Below are 14,564 nucleotides of genomic sequence, written 5' to 3'. Positions count from 1 at the left end.
TCTCTCTTACATGGCACATTGTCAGAGGGCATGCGGTGTAACCCCAAGTTATCAAGTTCAAGAGAAGGTCTTTTATGAAATTATGCAATCCCACTTGACAAGGCAAGTCCAGGGCTTTCCTCAGTCGCTTTATTTTCCAACAATTTTCCACTTGAGCAGACAACCTCAAGTGCGACGTGAGAGGCTAAAGAGGGGGATTTGATATCCAAGGGAAACGGTGCATGAATTCACTGGAGGTTGATAGACAGGGCAGGGGCAGCCAAGCTATTTACCCTTAAAGATTTCTGTGGGTCAAGGCTGTTACAGGGCCACATTCTCCCTCTTCTTGATCTTGTCAGGGCAGACTGTCAGGCTGATGAAGAGATAGGCTGCAGATAGATGACGGTGTGGCACGAACACTGGGCCCGCAGTGAGTAGTCAGAAACCAAAGTCACTTTGGCGGTATGATCAGCTTTGTGACATAATGATTTACTCGGTCATTTTAGGGTCTCCCGATGCCCGAGTCTACCGAAATCCCGCAACATCGTAAGAGAAGTGGACTGAGCACATTCAAGTAGAAAAACCTTATATCAGAGGCAGGAAGGTGTTAAATGAGACAATCACACAAGATTTAGATTTTTCCTCCCTTTTTTTTTTTTTTTTTTTTTTTTTCCCTCTGCCACAAATCAGATTACTTTCTTTAGCAGTAATGTGATATACCGTGAATTATTCAAAGCATATTTGGATGGACACCGAGCAATTATTTTTTTTTTTTTATCCCATTACATATTTCTCTGTTTTTCATCTGTGCTCACAGGAAGCTCTCCTCTGCTCTCATGATGTAAGGACTATTATACTCCAGTGCCACCTCCCTCCAGGGATAAGATTTTACGATTGCAACCTGACACCGTTTCTGTGTCCTATAAGCGACAGAGCTGTAACTCACTTCAAAGGCAGGAGGCATCAAATCACAGTGCACCCATAAATTCACCTGTCAAGCCCTGGCCAATGGGAAGGCAGCATTAAATCTCAGCTGTCAGGCTGGCGGCCAATGGAAAGACGATGGCAGTAAATCTGTCAGGGCCGGTCTGTTAACGGTGTTGTGGTGTGGTTGGGGAATCCACCGGGAGGGAGGGGAGAAAGTGAGAAAGAGTAGATGACAGAGGGAGGAGGGAACAAACTGGAGGTTTTAGAGGTATGCCACAGAAAATGCTTCTCTTTACATTCTTCAGTCCTGGCTACAAAAATACATACACACAAAAAGTGCAGTAAAACAGTGGAGGGCATGCTGTGCTTTTTTTTTTTTTTTTTTTTTTTTCAAGCAAAACAAGACTAAACATGAAAAGAGAGAAAAGGAGAAACAGGCTGAATGCTGATAGTTGCAGTGGGAGCTGAATAACACCAGTAGAAACACTCATAAAGGTTTACGGCCGGCACGGCTGGGCCTGATGTTGACTGTCTACAGTGAGAATGACTGATGGCCCTTCTTTAGTGCTCCTTTTGCATCACTGCTACAACAAAACTCAGTGGTGACTGTTTGATAACAGCACTAACCCAGTAACCTCTGACTGTCGTGACGAGGCACCGTCAGTGGCACGCCCCTCGGGATCGCACGCTGCCTGTGAGGTTCTGGATGGAGGCGGCGAGCCGGGGTCCGGCGGAGCCCATCCACGAACCAGATGTGCCCCAGTTGCGCACCTTCTGAGGATGATGGAATTGCCTCCGCAGCCCAGCAAAATCTGAACAACGACGCTTGAGGATTTTTTTGCTTTTCCACCCAACCACGAAGGAGCACATGATCCCTGCTGCATCTAACCAGCTATGAGTATTTTCACACCCAGAGCGCTTCCACGATCACTCTTCCAAAGCATGCTCTCAGTAAAGAGTAATGCACTGGCCTGGTACGACAGAACTGGGGGTGGGGGGGGAGGAACACATCAGGTAGAATATTTCCTCAAATTCACAACGCCTTTGGTGGTGCGCTTTCATTATCCTATCAAAGTTGAACATTTTCACGTAATAAATTTTAGCTGTCATAAAATGCGAAGGCAACGCCGTTCCATCTCGCAGCAAAACAAAACAACAAAAAAAGAAGCTTTCCTTTAACAAATTCCACAATTTATTTATTTTTTTCACCAACCTGTAATGACATCCAATAAACCACACATTGGTGGTCACGTTTTTTTTTTTAATTTTTTTTTTTTTAAATTTCAAATCAACAACAACAAAAAAATTAAACATTAGCATCAACAATTTACTGTCATCTTATGTGATCGCTATGAAAACGTTTTTTTTTCCCCCCCGTCAGAAACATAAATAGTAGGTTGAGTTATGGCAAAGGCAGGCAAGAGTGCAATGGCGGAGGTGTTGTTTTTGGCTGGCTTTCCTCGGAGTGGCCATGATTCTCGATTCTATGGGAATCCATAAACGGACCCGGAGAGGGCAACTGGGGCCATAAACCACGTCAGGCTGCCACAACGCGAGCTGAGGCTGCGGGAGGGAGGGAGGGAGGGAGGGAGCGGGCCTTGGCTCGTCTGCTCTGCGTCTGCACGCATGCACGCGTGCGCACACACACACACACACACACACACACACAACCACAAGCGTCGCTGAGAGCAGCTTTTAATGGCCTATTTGTAAATGCTTCTAATTCTGTGGATTTGATGACGGTTTGGTTTAATTTGACAAATGAAAATGGAACGCAGCTCCAAAGTAAATCAGGAAGGGACCGATTTCCTTTCAAATTAGGTCGCTTTTCCAAACATCACCTTGATATAATTATTGAAGTAATCTTAGTGTCCGGGTGGAAATGGTGGGAGCGGTAGAGGTAAAATAGCCCTTGTTAAATCTTAACACAGTGGGTCATTAAACATCATGTGGGTCTTGCCCTATGCCCCGCTGAGACAATATAACGGCACTTCCTTTAATACGTTTACTGTACTGGATCCAGCATGCTGTCATTGTTTCTCCCCCCCCCCCCAAGTGTTGTTTCTGTTTAGCAGGACAAGCCGTTGGATGGGTGCTCGGGCCCATTGACTATGACATAAAGACTCTGTAAGCTTACAGATGATGATAATTTATTGACTCTAATTCACAAAGTCCACACACACACGCACACACACACGCACACACACACACACACACACACAAAGGAGAGGGAGAGAGAGAGAGAGAGCGACTTTCGCTGTATGCATCGATCAATTACGAGGCTCTAGCCCACACGTCTCTGACAATTTTACTGCATGTTATGTACAACATGTCAAGCCACGGCGTTTCAAACCGTTCTACTCATTCCTGTATAATTAATATAAATTACCTCGCCGGTTTTTATGATAGTGCAAGTGTAATTAGCAGATGAAAGCAAGTGACTGAACTGCCGATGGTGCTGCAGGGCTATCGAGATGAGAAGTGAGGGTCTGGACACGCACCTTGGGTGGGATCTGTTTTAACCCTCTCTCTTCCCCGCCGTGCCCTCCCTGGGATCTCATCTAATTACATTTACTGCGGTCTACTTCTGCTAACCTCGTCCTCTTTAACCTTCATCTCTTCCCCCCCCCCCCCTCACTGGAACCACACACTAAGGCATAAGCTGCCCTCATTATACCATCAAACTGGTGCGATAACAGTAAACTGGTGCAATAATGGAGTCCATTTATAACGATTACCTTTCCCTTTCTTACTTCTCTTTGTCTAGTAAAACACTTAGCGAGCATCGGCGTGCCCCCCCCCCCTCCCCTCCCCATTCATGCTATCTCTGGGGCCACAAAGAGCCACGGATTCAAGGGCTGAAACAAACTGGAGCAAAGCCAAGACGGCGGCTTCCGAGGGTCAGAGCCAATAACAGTTTCATTGACTGCACTACTCCGTATTAAGTGGAAACATCCACCCATACGCATGCATCCGCGCGCGCACACACACACACACACACACACACACACACACACACACACACCTCTTGATTTGTATCAGCAGCTGTCACGCAACACACAAGACAAACCAAGAGCGCTTTGAGAAGTTGTTAACAGAAATACTCCCGAAACATGCGCACACGTTTAATCTTGATTAAAATGCAGGTCTCAGGATATCACGACTGCATTTTCACACAGTCAGGGCCATTTTCTCACACGATTTCTCTGATTATTTGCCAGAAACAATTCCCCACAGGACAAATAAAGGGTGAAAACGCTGTAATTTACCTTCTGCGTTTCAACATAACCACTAATGTGTGTGTGTGTGATCCCTTCAACAAAAGTCCTGCGGGCCACAGACATCTCCGCATCAAAAGCGTTGACACTGCGTTCCCGCTTTTGACGTCCGAGCCAAAAAAAAAAAAAAAAAAAAAAAAATCACCTATAGATAACAAAGAAAAGAAAAGAGGCGAACTTTTTGCACGTAAAAGTTTGCGAAAACCTTTCAAACGGCAGCATAAATTACTTTAAAGTCAGGTGAGCGGACGTGTTGGAGCGCGCCGACAACTACAGGATGATGTGCCTGATCGTGGGGACGATAAAGCGGAGAAGACATGAGCTGCAACAAGACCTCCTGCTTAATGTGGTTTGAATTGGGCACGGCTGGTTCCTTTTGTTGGGCCGCCAACGCCAAATCTCAGGGAGCAAAGAATACCTTTCCCGAGCGATGAGAACAGGAACGTGTGGGGATACCGAGCCGGAAGAAGGCAAGATAGATCATTTCTGCTTCGCTGTAATATGCATCAGGTACCAACATGATGTAGTGCCAATTCTCCCCCATCCATTCCTCTCTGGAGGGTATCCTTCATTTGCATTCAAATGAGGGTACGAGGTTAGTGTGTGAAGATGGTGGGTGGGGAGGGGGGGGGGGAGGGCGCACACATGGAAGCGCGCGCTTCACGATGCACATAGTGGCTCTTCATAGCGAAGAAATGAATCAAGTATGACTCCATAAAACTTATCTACATGTCACGCTACACAGTACCGAGCTGCAGATCATAGCTGCATGAAGGAGTCTCCTCCCCGCTCCGCTCCGCTCCGCTCTCTCCCCTGCAAACATTTTATGCACCTCCAGCCTTGCACTTTGTCGCCAACGCCAGGAGATGGAGCCCTTGGACTCGTGTACGCGCGTGTCTCGTTAAGGTCTCGGAAGAACAAAGACCACACGGCTGTGAAAAAACAGGAAACACTAGCTCTTTAAAAGAAGACTAAATTTGCAGATATATATATATATATATATATATTTTTTTTTTTTTTTTAAAAAGATGACGGCTCGCTTAAATACAAATGAAGGCCGGCAAACTGTTCGTGACTATTACGCCTTGTGCAACTTTTGGAAGAAAAAAAACAAAACAACGTTTGAACACAACACCATCGTGTCAGACACGTCGCGGCTGTTCAACATGCAAGGGTCAACGAAACATTTATTATACACATTTGATGATGGAAGAACCCCAGAAAACAAAAAAAAAAACAAAAAAATGAATGCAAAGCATATCAATCAGTGGTATGACTACAGTACAAATTGTCATTTTTTTTTTAATCACAATATCCATGTAAATGAAAAAGAAAGCGAGAGTGACTCTATTCCCTCTGCAGTAATATGAAGGGGTTGACAGGATGTGGTCCCTGAAGGGCACAATTCTTGTTGTAGGAGACACTCGGAATGTTGTTACGGGCTACGGTGGCGTTTATCGACGATTTACTCTGCTTTAATGAGCATCCGGTTTATTTAATGAAAGAAAATCAAGCGACCAAACAAAAACAGGCCAGCCGTTACTGGAATGTACGCCGCATCTTATCCTAACGTTGATTACGTCATACAGTGCGAGCCCGTGCAAAAAGAAGAAAGAAAGAAAAAAAAGGAAAAAAAAAAAGGAAAGGAAAATGAAACTTTGTCGAGCGGTAGTCCTGGGAGTGTGACTGGATCAGCCACCGGTACTCCTTCACAGCTTTGATTGAAGGAGTGGAAATTGGGAGGAAAAAGGGAGTACGAGGATCAGTGCCATTATGTCTGGGCTGAACAGCGGCTCGCTGGTAGACTGCTGCAGGCAGGACCTCTTATCGTAGAAGGGACCACTTGATTTGTTCTTTGGCAGACTGAAGTACCTGTGGAAGAAAAATTGTTTTATCCCAGCAGAATGGCTACAGTGAGAGAGAGAAAAAAAAAAGAAAAAAAAAAACCTTAAGAGAAAAAATATCAAATAAAGCAAGAATGACATACAAGTGGTATCACTGAGGAGGTTAAAAGTAACAATGGTTATAAAAAAAAAAAAAGAAAAAAAAAAAAAAGAAGTTACATATAATTGCTCCAATATTGAACAAAAAAAATGATGAAATGGGGATATAAATGAAGAAAAATGCGCAAGACCCAATTAATCATCTTAATTCATTGAATGAGAGCGGAATCATAACCATAAAGCATGGGGACTGGGTACAGGCATTAATCATGGCCAGAGGAGGGATGGCTGCAGCCAGTCTCAGGCCTCTTAAATGACAACATTAATCAGGAAGAGCTCACACACTCACACACACAGGCTCACGGAAGACCTAAAAGACAGGAAACACTGTTGGCTACCTACCTCCTCGCCCCTGAATAATTAGTAATCATGTATGCCGTCTTGCATATTAGACCGTGCAAAATATGACAACCTCGAAGCGAGTGACAAACTAGCAGTAGAGGAGGATGACGCAATAACAATGCCCTTGTATCCGCGGGTTCTGAAGTAATGACTTTTAAGAGTCAATAAACTAATGGATCTTTTAAACTTTATAGCAGAGAAAAGATCACGGTAGGGATGGTTTTCTCACCTGGGTGACTGTCTGCTCTGTCAAAGGCACATCATCGCCCTGCAAGAACGATCACATTAGATTTACAGCTGACAAAACCAACCAACCAACCAACCAACCAACCAACCAACATTAAACTTTGCAGGATACTTTGGAGAGGAGAGGAGCTTACTCTAAGAGCCACACGATGCACAACCTGCTGTGGGTCACTCTCTAAGATCACCCTGCAGCAGATGCAAAAAAACACAGAACAAAAATTAGTAATCACAGATGAAAAAAAAAAAAAGGAAGCAGTCTTTTTTTTTTTTTTTTTTTTAACAAGAAATGACTTGGCATTAATTCTTACATACCCTCCATCTACGATTTCATCCACAGCCAAGAAGAGCCCCTCCATGTTCTCCAACAAAGCCCTCCTCTCCACGTTCTTTCTGCAGCGTGGAAAATATATGCACGTTGCGCTTAATTTTGTAAATATCCGATAAAGATTGCACACAAGAAGTTGTGTTGAAGTGCCAAAACGTACCTCAACATCTGACTGAGTGAATCAAAGAGGCAGTTTAGAACCGCCATGAGCATAAGCTGTTGAAAATTAAAAACAATTAAAAACATATTAGAACATATCCATGTCTAATGAGACCATTGAGTGTTTCTATCAGCTGGGGGTAAACAAATATTTTTTTTCTCCAAATCACTCAAGAAATAGCATGTTATTACTTTTTAGGGTATTTTATAAACAGTATTTTTTTTTTTAGCTCTCAAAGCACACAAGTTCTTCCAATTTTGACCAATGTCAAACCTGTACAGTCTCTAAACTATTATTTTTTATAAACAAGACAGTGTTCAAAGGGGCCACATTTTAAAAAGAATAAAATCATTTTGTTAATTACAAAACTACTGTTCAAGTATTGTTAAAAAAAATTAAATATATATATACACACACACATATATATACACACACACACATATATATACACACACACACACACACACATATATATACATGTACATACACACACACATATATATATATATATATATATATATATATATATATATATATATATATATATATATATATATACACACATATACATACATACACATGTACATATATGTATGTAATATTGATTATTCTAATTGCTTTCTATAGCCATTGTTCCACAGCTACAGATACACTGTGTCTCAATTGGGAGGACATTTAAACAGATAACGCTGAATGAAGTTGCTGAATAACTCGTATAACTTTATGACGTGAACACATGTTGTATTTCCTTTGGATCTATTGTGCACATATATGTATATCACCCCACAGCTAAAAAATAAATAAATAATATATCTGATTAAAATAGTTTAATGCAAAGAAAGTTACAAATTATTTGACACCAAGCTGCAGTGGATGAAGAGTTAAACAACACAATTATTACAAAAGTTGAACTTCAGAATAAACAGTATGAAATCAAGGATCTTTCAAAAAGATCCGGATAAAATTAAGTGTTTTAGTACTCTGGATTGTTGTGTTACAATACGAAAAATAACAATGTATATGAGGTGCTGTTTGATCTCCTACCAATTAAAATTATTCCACCGGTTCTTACAGACAGGATAAGATTAGGCACACTTTCAGCAGATTAATATTTGTGTGATTTTTTTTTTTTTACTTAATAAATAAAATTATTAAAACTTTAAGCTTACCTCATTTTCATGTGAACTTCCAATCACATAAAAGAAAAGGTCTATGTTGCTCTTGTAGACAACAGTGAGGCCCTCGAGTAATGCTATCTCACCTAAAGGGACACAAACAACAACCAGGCACGTTATCAGACATTTATTTAAGTAAAGTCGCTGTCGTTAATACGATACGCATTACTCACTGTCCGTCCTGTGTGTTTTGTTGAATATGTTCTTCTCAAACGCCTTCTGCTCCTTCACTGTCGGGTACGTGTCATCATAATACTGTAGATGTAATTAAATGAAAGATGTGATATTTTGATACGTAACCCAAATTAGGCTTTAACTAGTTCGATTTTTTTTTTTAAATTTTTTTTTATTAAAGGATAAAGTTGAAATCCCCTTCAAAATAAAAAATAAACAGTCTTGTTAGTTGATCTCTTAATACTTTCCAATTTCCCCCAGTCGATCTGTGACAATCAGCCCACCGCCAATTTGGTCTTACTGAGGATGTAAATCTATTAAAACTCGTCATAACTACATGGTTTTACTTTTTTTTTTTTAAGTATCATTATTATTTTTAAACAACATAATAATTTCCTAACAAAACTGGGCAATGTTTTAGAAAAGAAAATCCAATCAGAAACAAATTATGTATTTATCATCGTCAGCATCAGGACAGTGTGTGTGTGTTGGAGGAGTGACTTAAAAAAATAAAAATAAAGAGCCACCCAGTGCTTTAGCTCGACAGACGATAAATTGACAGTACGATCAATTCACTGTTGATTTGAGTCTTTTCAAAAGATTCACAGGAAATCTTTAAGACATAGTTTAACCACGGAGAAGAATCGCACCGTATAAATGCCCCCCCCCCCAAAAAAAAAAAAAAAAACCCTCGTACCTTGGCATAAAGCCTGTCTCCGTCGTTGTCCAGAATGAGAACTGCTTTGACCGTGTACAAGGACGGTTCCTGTGAAGGCAGCACACGTTAACAGCTGACTTTTATCTGCACACGTGTGTCGTTTGATTTGAGGGAAATTGGCGTCAGTAAAGTCATTTAATAATTTAATAATGTGACACTCGGGAAAATAAATAAATAAACAAACGGGGGATAACAAACTCTTGACGGGACGGCTGTGGAAAGGCGCTGACACGGAGTGAATGAGACGACCGCGACAGTCACACAATTTTGACTTAAATAGTCATTAAATGTCTTATTTGCGAAGTCGAGAGGAAAAACGTGACACTTCCACATCACCGATGGCTTAACTTCAGGCAGGCTAGCTGGTTAGCCAACACAGCTAACCTTTTTTTTTTTTTTATTATTTTTACGGTAGTTAGCTCCACGTCGAGTTAACACGACCGCGAGCTAATGACGCGTTTCGAAACTACTTCTCGTTAAAAGTCTGAATGGCTTTCTTTTTTTTTTTCTTTTTTTTTTTTAAACACAAACGCTGACATTACCAGTATTGGAGAATCCATCTTCTTTCGTGTTTAGCGAAACCAGCTATCGCGCTAGTAGCGGCGGTCTACGTAATACGTCGAGTAAATGAGGCGCTCGCCTATTGGTTGACGTCAGACGTTACGTTGCACGTAAACGGGGGCAAAGATCACTGCGCGTCAAGGCGCGGAGCCTGCGCGGACCAATACCGCAGACTCCGTATAAACGACCGATACGTGTAATTTATGCTGAACATCACAAGTGATATTGCTCTTTACGAAGTACATGTAACCTCACCAGCATCTGTAACACATCTGTCCCTTCAATAGGAAAAGTTGCAGCTTCGAAATAACCCTGACGTAAAGTTAAATGTGTAGTCCGCCAATTTTATTTCTGTAAATCTTGACTGGCTTCTGTTGCTATGTTGCAACATAAACGAACCCAATTCCCTTTATTGTAAATATCATAAAAGTTCATCTGCAATCCATCCATAATTCCAAGATAATTCCTTGTGATTTTTTTTTTTTTTTTTTTTTTTTTTTTTTTTTTTAATGATGGTTATCAGAACACTTTTTTTTTTTTTTTTTTTTTTTTTTTTTTTTTTTAACATTTAAGTAGGCCTACCAGGAAGTTTACTTTAGAGTTGAAATCTAAACAATGAATAAGGAAGATAAACCTAATGGCATTGTGTGAGTGTAGTAACTTAATGTGGTTGCTGCATGGTAACCAGAAATCTCTTGTTTTACAAGCCATTTTAGCTTGCTTGTACTCATCAGCATATTTTTTTTCCGGATCCTCCTACATTTAACCAAACCCAATTATCTTAGTTCCCACTTCTGGGAAGCATTTGGAAACCCAGGTTGATGGGGATTTCCCTCTATCTCACTCCATAAATTACATCACTGTTTGGCCTTACTGTAGGATATTTTTGGCCCTAAGTTTCAAATAATGCTGGAAAGCAAATGGTGTACAGCTGCAGAACATGGTTAAGAGATACAAACTATTTTGATGTGAATTCATAACAGTACTGTGGGAAACCATGATATGTTGCAATATAGCTCTATGTTTACACAATTCAGCAGCTAAGATTTCAAAATTGCCTCGACGAGAGAAGAAACATGCTGCCTTAAACTCTAGCTTACGGTCAAAAGATCTTCAGATGTCACTGTCATGCTATATCATCTTTAAAGTCAAACATATTTTCATATTGATATGATTTAAAAAGGCATCACAGTGATGATGATAATGACTTGCAGAGTTGATGATGGTGTTGAGTGAAAGTTGAATGATGAATCAACATACAAAAAGTATGTCACGACTGTTACTTTGCTGGAAAGTGCACGGTGTTGCTATAAAGGAACCACACAAATTATTTATTTTAGATAGGTTGTATGAAATGTATGCGTGCACACTTAGTTGAAAGGCCTTAAGGAATAAACTGAAGCATTAAATTAAATAAATGAATAAAGTGACCACTGCAGAAAATCTTCAAAGCAGGATGTGAGAAAACTGTTCAAGAGGCTAATTATGTCTCACATAAATCTCTGGTTCAAGTTCAGCATATATATATATATATATATATATATATATATATATATAATGAACTATTACTCAAATAGGTTGAAATGTGTAATTGATTAACATTGTAATGTATAAAAATGAAAGATTGTGATAGTATGGGCTCTCCCCCACATATGCCAGCAACCACAGCAGTTAGCAGTTCCCTTCCTAAGAACCAAGTGGTCCTTTTATCAGCGTTAAGCAGAGCTTCCGCCAGCCAACATCCTCCTTTCCCTGCCGTCCCTCTCTGCATCTGTATTACCAACCAGCCTTGACATTCATTGCTATGAACACATGGGCCTTATCACATGTACATATATAATTATATACACAAACTGGCACGCAAGCACTTCCAGAGCACCTTTACTGACAAAAAAGTACAATATTTACTAGTGATTTCCTTTTTTTTAAGCCCATTTTCTAACAGCAGTTATATAATGTCAGTGTATGAGCGCAAAAATGAAGGTGAAAAGGATAACTATCTGAAAATAATCAAGAGATGCAATACTGTTGTTGCAAAACGTTATCTTAATCTGAACATCTTGAGATAAGGGCAGGCCACATTGAGACATTCAGAAGAATGATGCTGCATGTTTAGGTTCCTCATTTGACACTACGTGACCATCATGACATGCACTTTAAGGAACAACAATGGAAAAGCTATCGTTGAATCCCGCTGAAGTCTGCGAGCAAGACATCATTTTTCATCCAATTTATTTAAAATAGTTGATAAATGTATAAATTTGAATGTGCATCTTTGATATTGTCCATAGCAGAAATAGCCCATTTTGTTCAACTTGATATCAGCTGAACAGAGTACCTGAAGATGGATCAAATGCACAAAACCATTCAATCTGCGTATTGCGACTCTACATGTCACCATTTTCATGTCCCCTTTATTTGCAGTGTTATTTTATTGTATTTTAAATGTTAACAATTAAAAAATAAGTACATTTTTACATTTCAGATTGAGATTACAGGAAGTCAATAATCAATATAAGAAAAACTACTTCATCTGCCCTTTCTTGTTTTTGTTTCCTTTCCCAGAAACGGACTCCAAAAATATTCCCTTTTTGATACCACAACCCAATGTACACACTCATTTTCTTTGGTAGTGAGGTGGTTTTTCCACTCATGTCTGATACAGCTTTCTGGATGCTAAAACAAACCGAAAATCCCACATTTCCTAGTTTTTTTTAATGAACAAATTAAATGCCCTGAAAACATCATAGAGGATATGGAGAGGAAGAAACAAACATGTTGACAGAATAATTTCAGATTAGATTTAACACACCCTTGTGTAAAATTCAATGGTCATAAAGACAATTTAAGTCTAAGTGAGTCAAGCGTGGGCAGTTTCCAGTCAGCATGTCCAGTCTGTTTTTGAAGTAGAGTTGTCTGTAGCACTGAGGTGCACAATAGGTAAACTGTGACAGCCCTGAGGGGTTCAGACAAGCTGGAAAGCAGAGATGTTAAAGACTAATTGAAGCAAACAAACACAAACAGGGAACGTGGGCGTTGACCTGGGAACTGTGTCCAGATTGAAAACCGCTGTGGTCGCTATAATAACAGGGTGCTCTTTGGCATGCTGTGGCAGTGGTTGAGTCAGGGGCTGGGTGCTAGGAACTCGGGTTGGGAAGTCCCTTCTTTGATTCCTGGTAGACATTCACCTTTCTTGACTCTGTCAGCCACCTACTTTTTCCAGTTAGAACAATGACAGTAAAAACATTGAGATTTATGTCTCAGTGGGATGTGATATTGTAACAGGCCAGACAAACCCTTCCATGTTCTCTGAAAGTAGCTGCAGCTCTAAAATGAATGTTTATTCCACAATAAAATCGAGCTTCAGGTCGATATTCAGGGCAGACATTGACATTAATTACCTCAAATTTAATTATCCTCATGCCATGTGTATCTTTAAATAGGCCTAATTTAAATTCCAAATGTTCGTGCTAATTACTGCTGTAAGTGTCCAAAAATGCCTTAAATTAAGTTAAGTATGATGCAGCTGTGAATAGTGTAGATGTTTTTTCTGTATTATTGTTTTTCAAATGTCATAATTTGCCGTTATAAAAGTCACAATATGATAAGTTAAAATAAACTTTTAGATCACTTTGTCACATCTATATAGTGTTAGGAATGTATGTGTGTATGTGTGTGAATGCCTTGACTATATAATCGTTTTTTTTTTGTGTCAGTTCAACAGTGTGTATTGTAATTAACCACTGCTATTCAAGGAAAGAAGTGATTGTGACATTTGTTTTCAGTTTTGCATTTCTGAAAAATTCGGTGCTTATTTAAATAAGTGGCCCGCTTTTGTTGCACAATGCAACTGTTTTAAGTGAGAATGACTGCAAAGTTTTGTCCTTTCAGAAAATGAGATCCCCTACATGCAGGTAAATTTGCAAAGATGCAGTTGCGTGTGCTTATTTCTCAAAGACTTTGATATTATTTTAAATATACACAATGCCCTAACATATGCTATGCCACAGAAGCTGAATTAACAGATGCATATATAAATGTTTCCATCAAGTGATTTGTTTTCATGAACAAATGTTTTAAAAAATGAAACCTATCCACTATGTTGCACACTGTGTCCACAGCAGGAGGTCTGTTCCAGAGAATGAAACGTTGAATATTTCATGTGATCCAGATTAGTTCCAAAATCATCATTGTCACTGAGACAGACTGACACTGTCATCTATTACTGTAAGACAGTAAATATGTATTCCTCTATAAAACAATAAATGTGAAACATCCCTATTATCAGTAATTGTGTGAAAGCCGTTGCACAATAGGGCAGTTCTACACAACACATAGCCTTTGTGAGTTCACTGTTCACAGTGCTTCAGATCAGGGCAATGAGGGGATTTTTTTGTTAAGGATTTTAATGGTCACTTGCTATGTAAGACACGCTCCCCTCCATTCTCCCCCTGCTCCTCTCTCTCCCTTGGCGGTTGCTCTGCCAGATAGAGGAACAATGTAGTCTTTCTTACCTGTCGGAGGGTGTACATTCCATCTCTGCTAAACTAAGTCTCAATCCTGCCTCCAACCCACCCCTGCTTGAGCAGGGCCCTCACTGCAACACCGGCTCTGACTCCAGGTGCTCCACATCACACTCCTCATAACTTTCGTTTGGGAGGATTTGAAAGGACACT

At 40.1% G+C, this 14,564-nt stretch overlaps 1 protein-coding gene across 1 annotated transcript; it reads right to left on the bottom strand.

Moving 5' to 3' along the window:
• Positions 1–5,344: 5,344 nt before the first annotated feature.
• Positions 5,345–9,953, bottom strand: copz1 (COPI coat complex subunit zeta 1). Its single transcript, XM_069141074.1, has 9 exons — positions 9,870–9,953; positions 9,307–9,375; positions 8,609–8,690; positions 8,430–8,521; positions 7,261–7,316; positions 7,088–7,165; positions 6,910–6,961; positions 6,759–6,797; positions 5,345–6,056 (listed from the first exon to the last, which is right to left on the bottom strand). Exons 1-9 carry the CDS (start codon positions 9,885–9,887, stop codon positions 6,009–6,011), a joined length of 534 nt encoding a protein of 177 aa, XP_068997175.1. The 5' UTR covers positions 9,888–9,953; the 3' UTR covers positions 5,345–6,008.
• Between the last annotated feature and the right edge of the window lie 4,611 nt (positions 9,954–14,564).

Source organism: Embiotoca jacksoni, unplaced genomic scaffold, assembly GCF_022577435.1.
Source record: "Embiotoca jacksoni isolate LCO1_2020_lvr unplaced genomic scaffold, fEmbJac1.0.p SCAF_9, whole genome shotgun sequence".
Classification (NCBI taxonomy): Eukaryota; Metazoa; Chordata; class Actinopteri; family Embiotocidae; genus Embiotoca; species Embiotoca jacksoni.
Note: the sequence above shows the minus strand (reverse complement) of the source record. Positions and strands in the feature narration are given on the sequence as shown.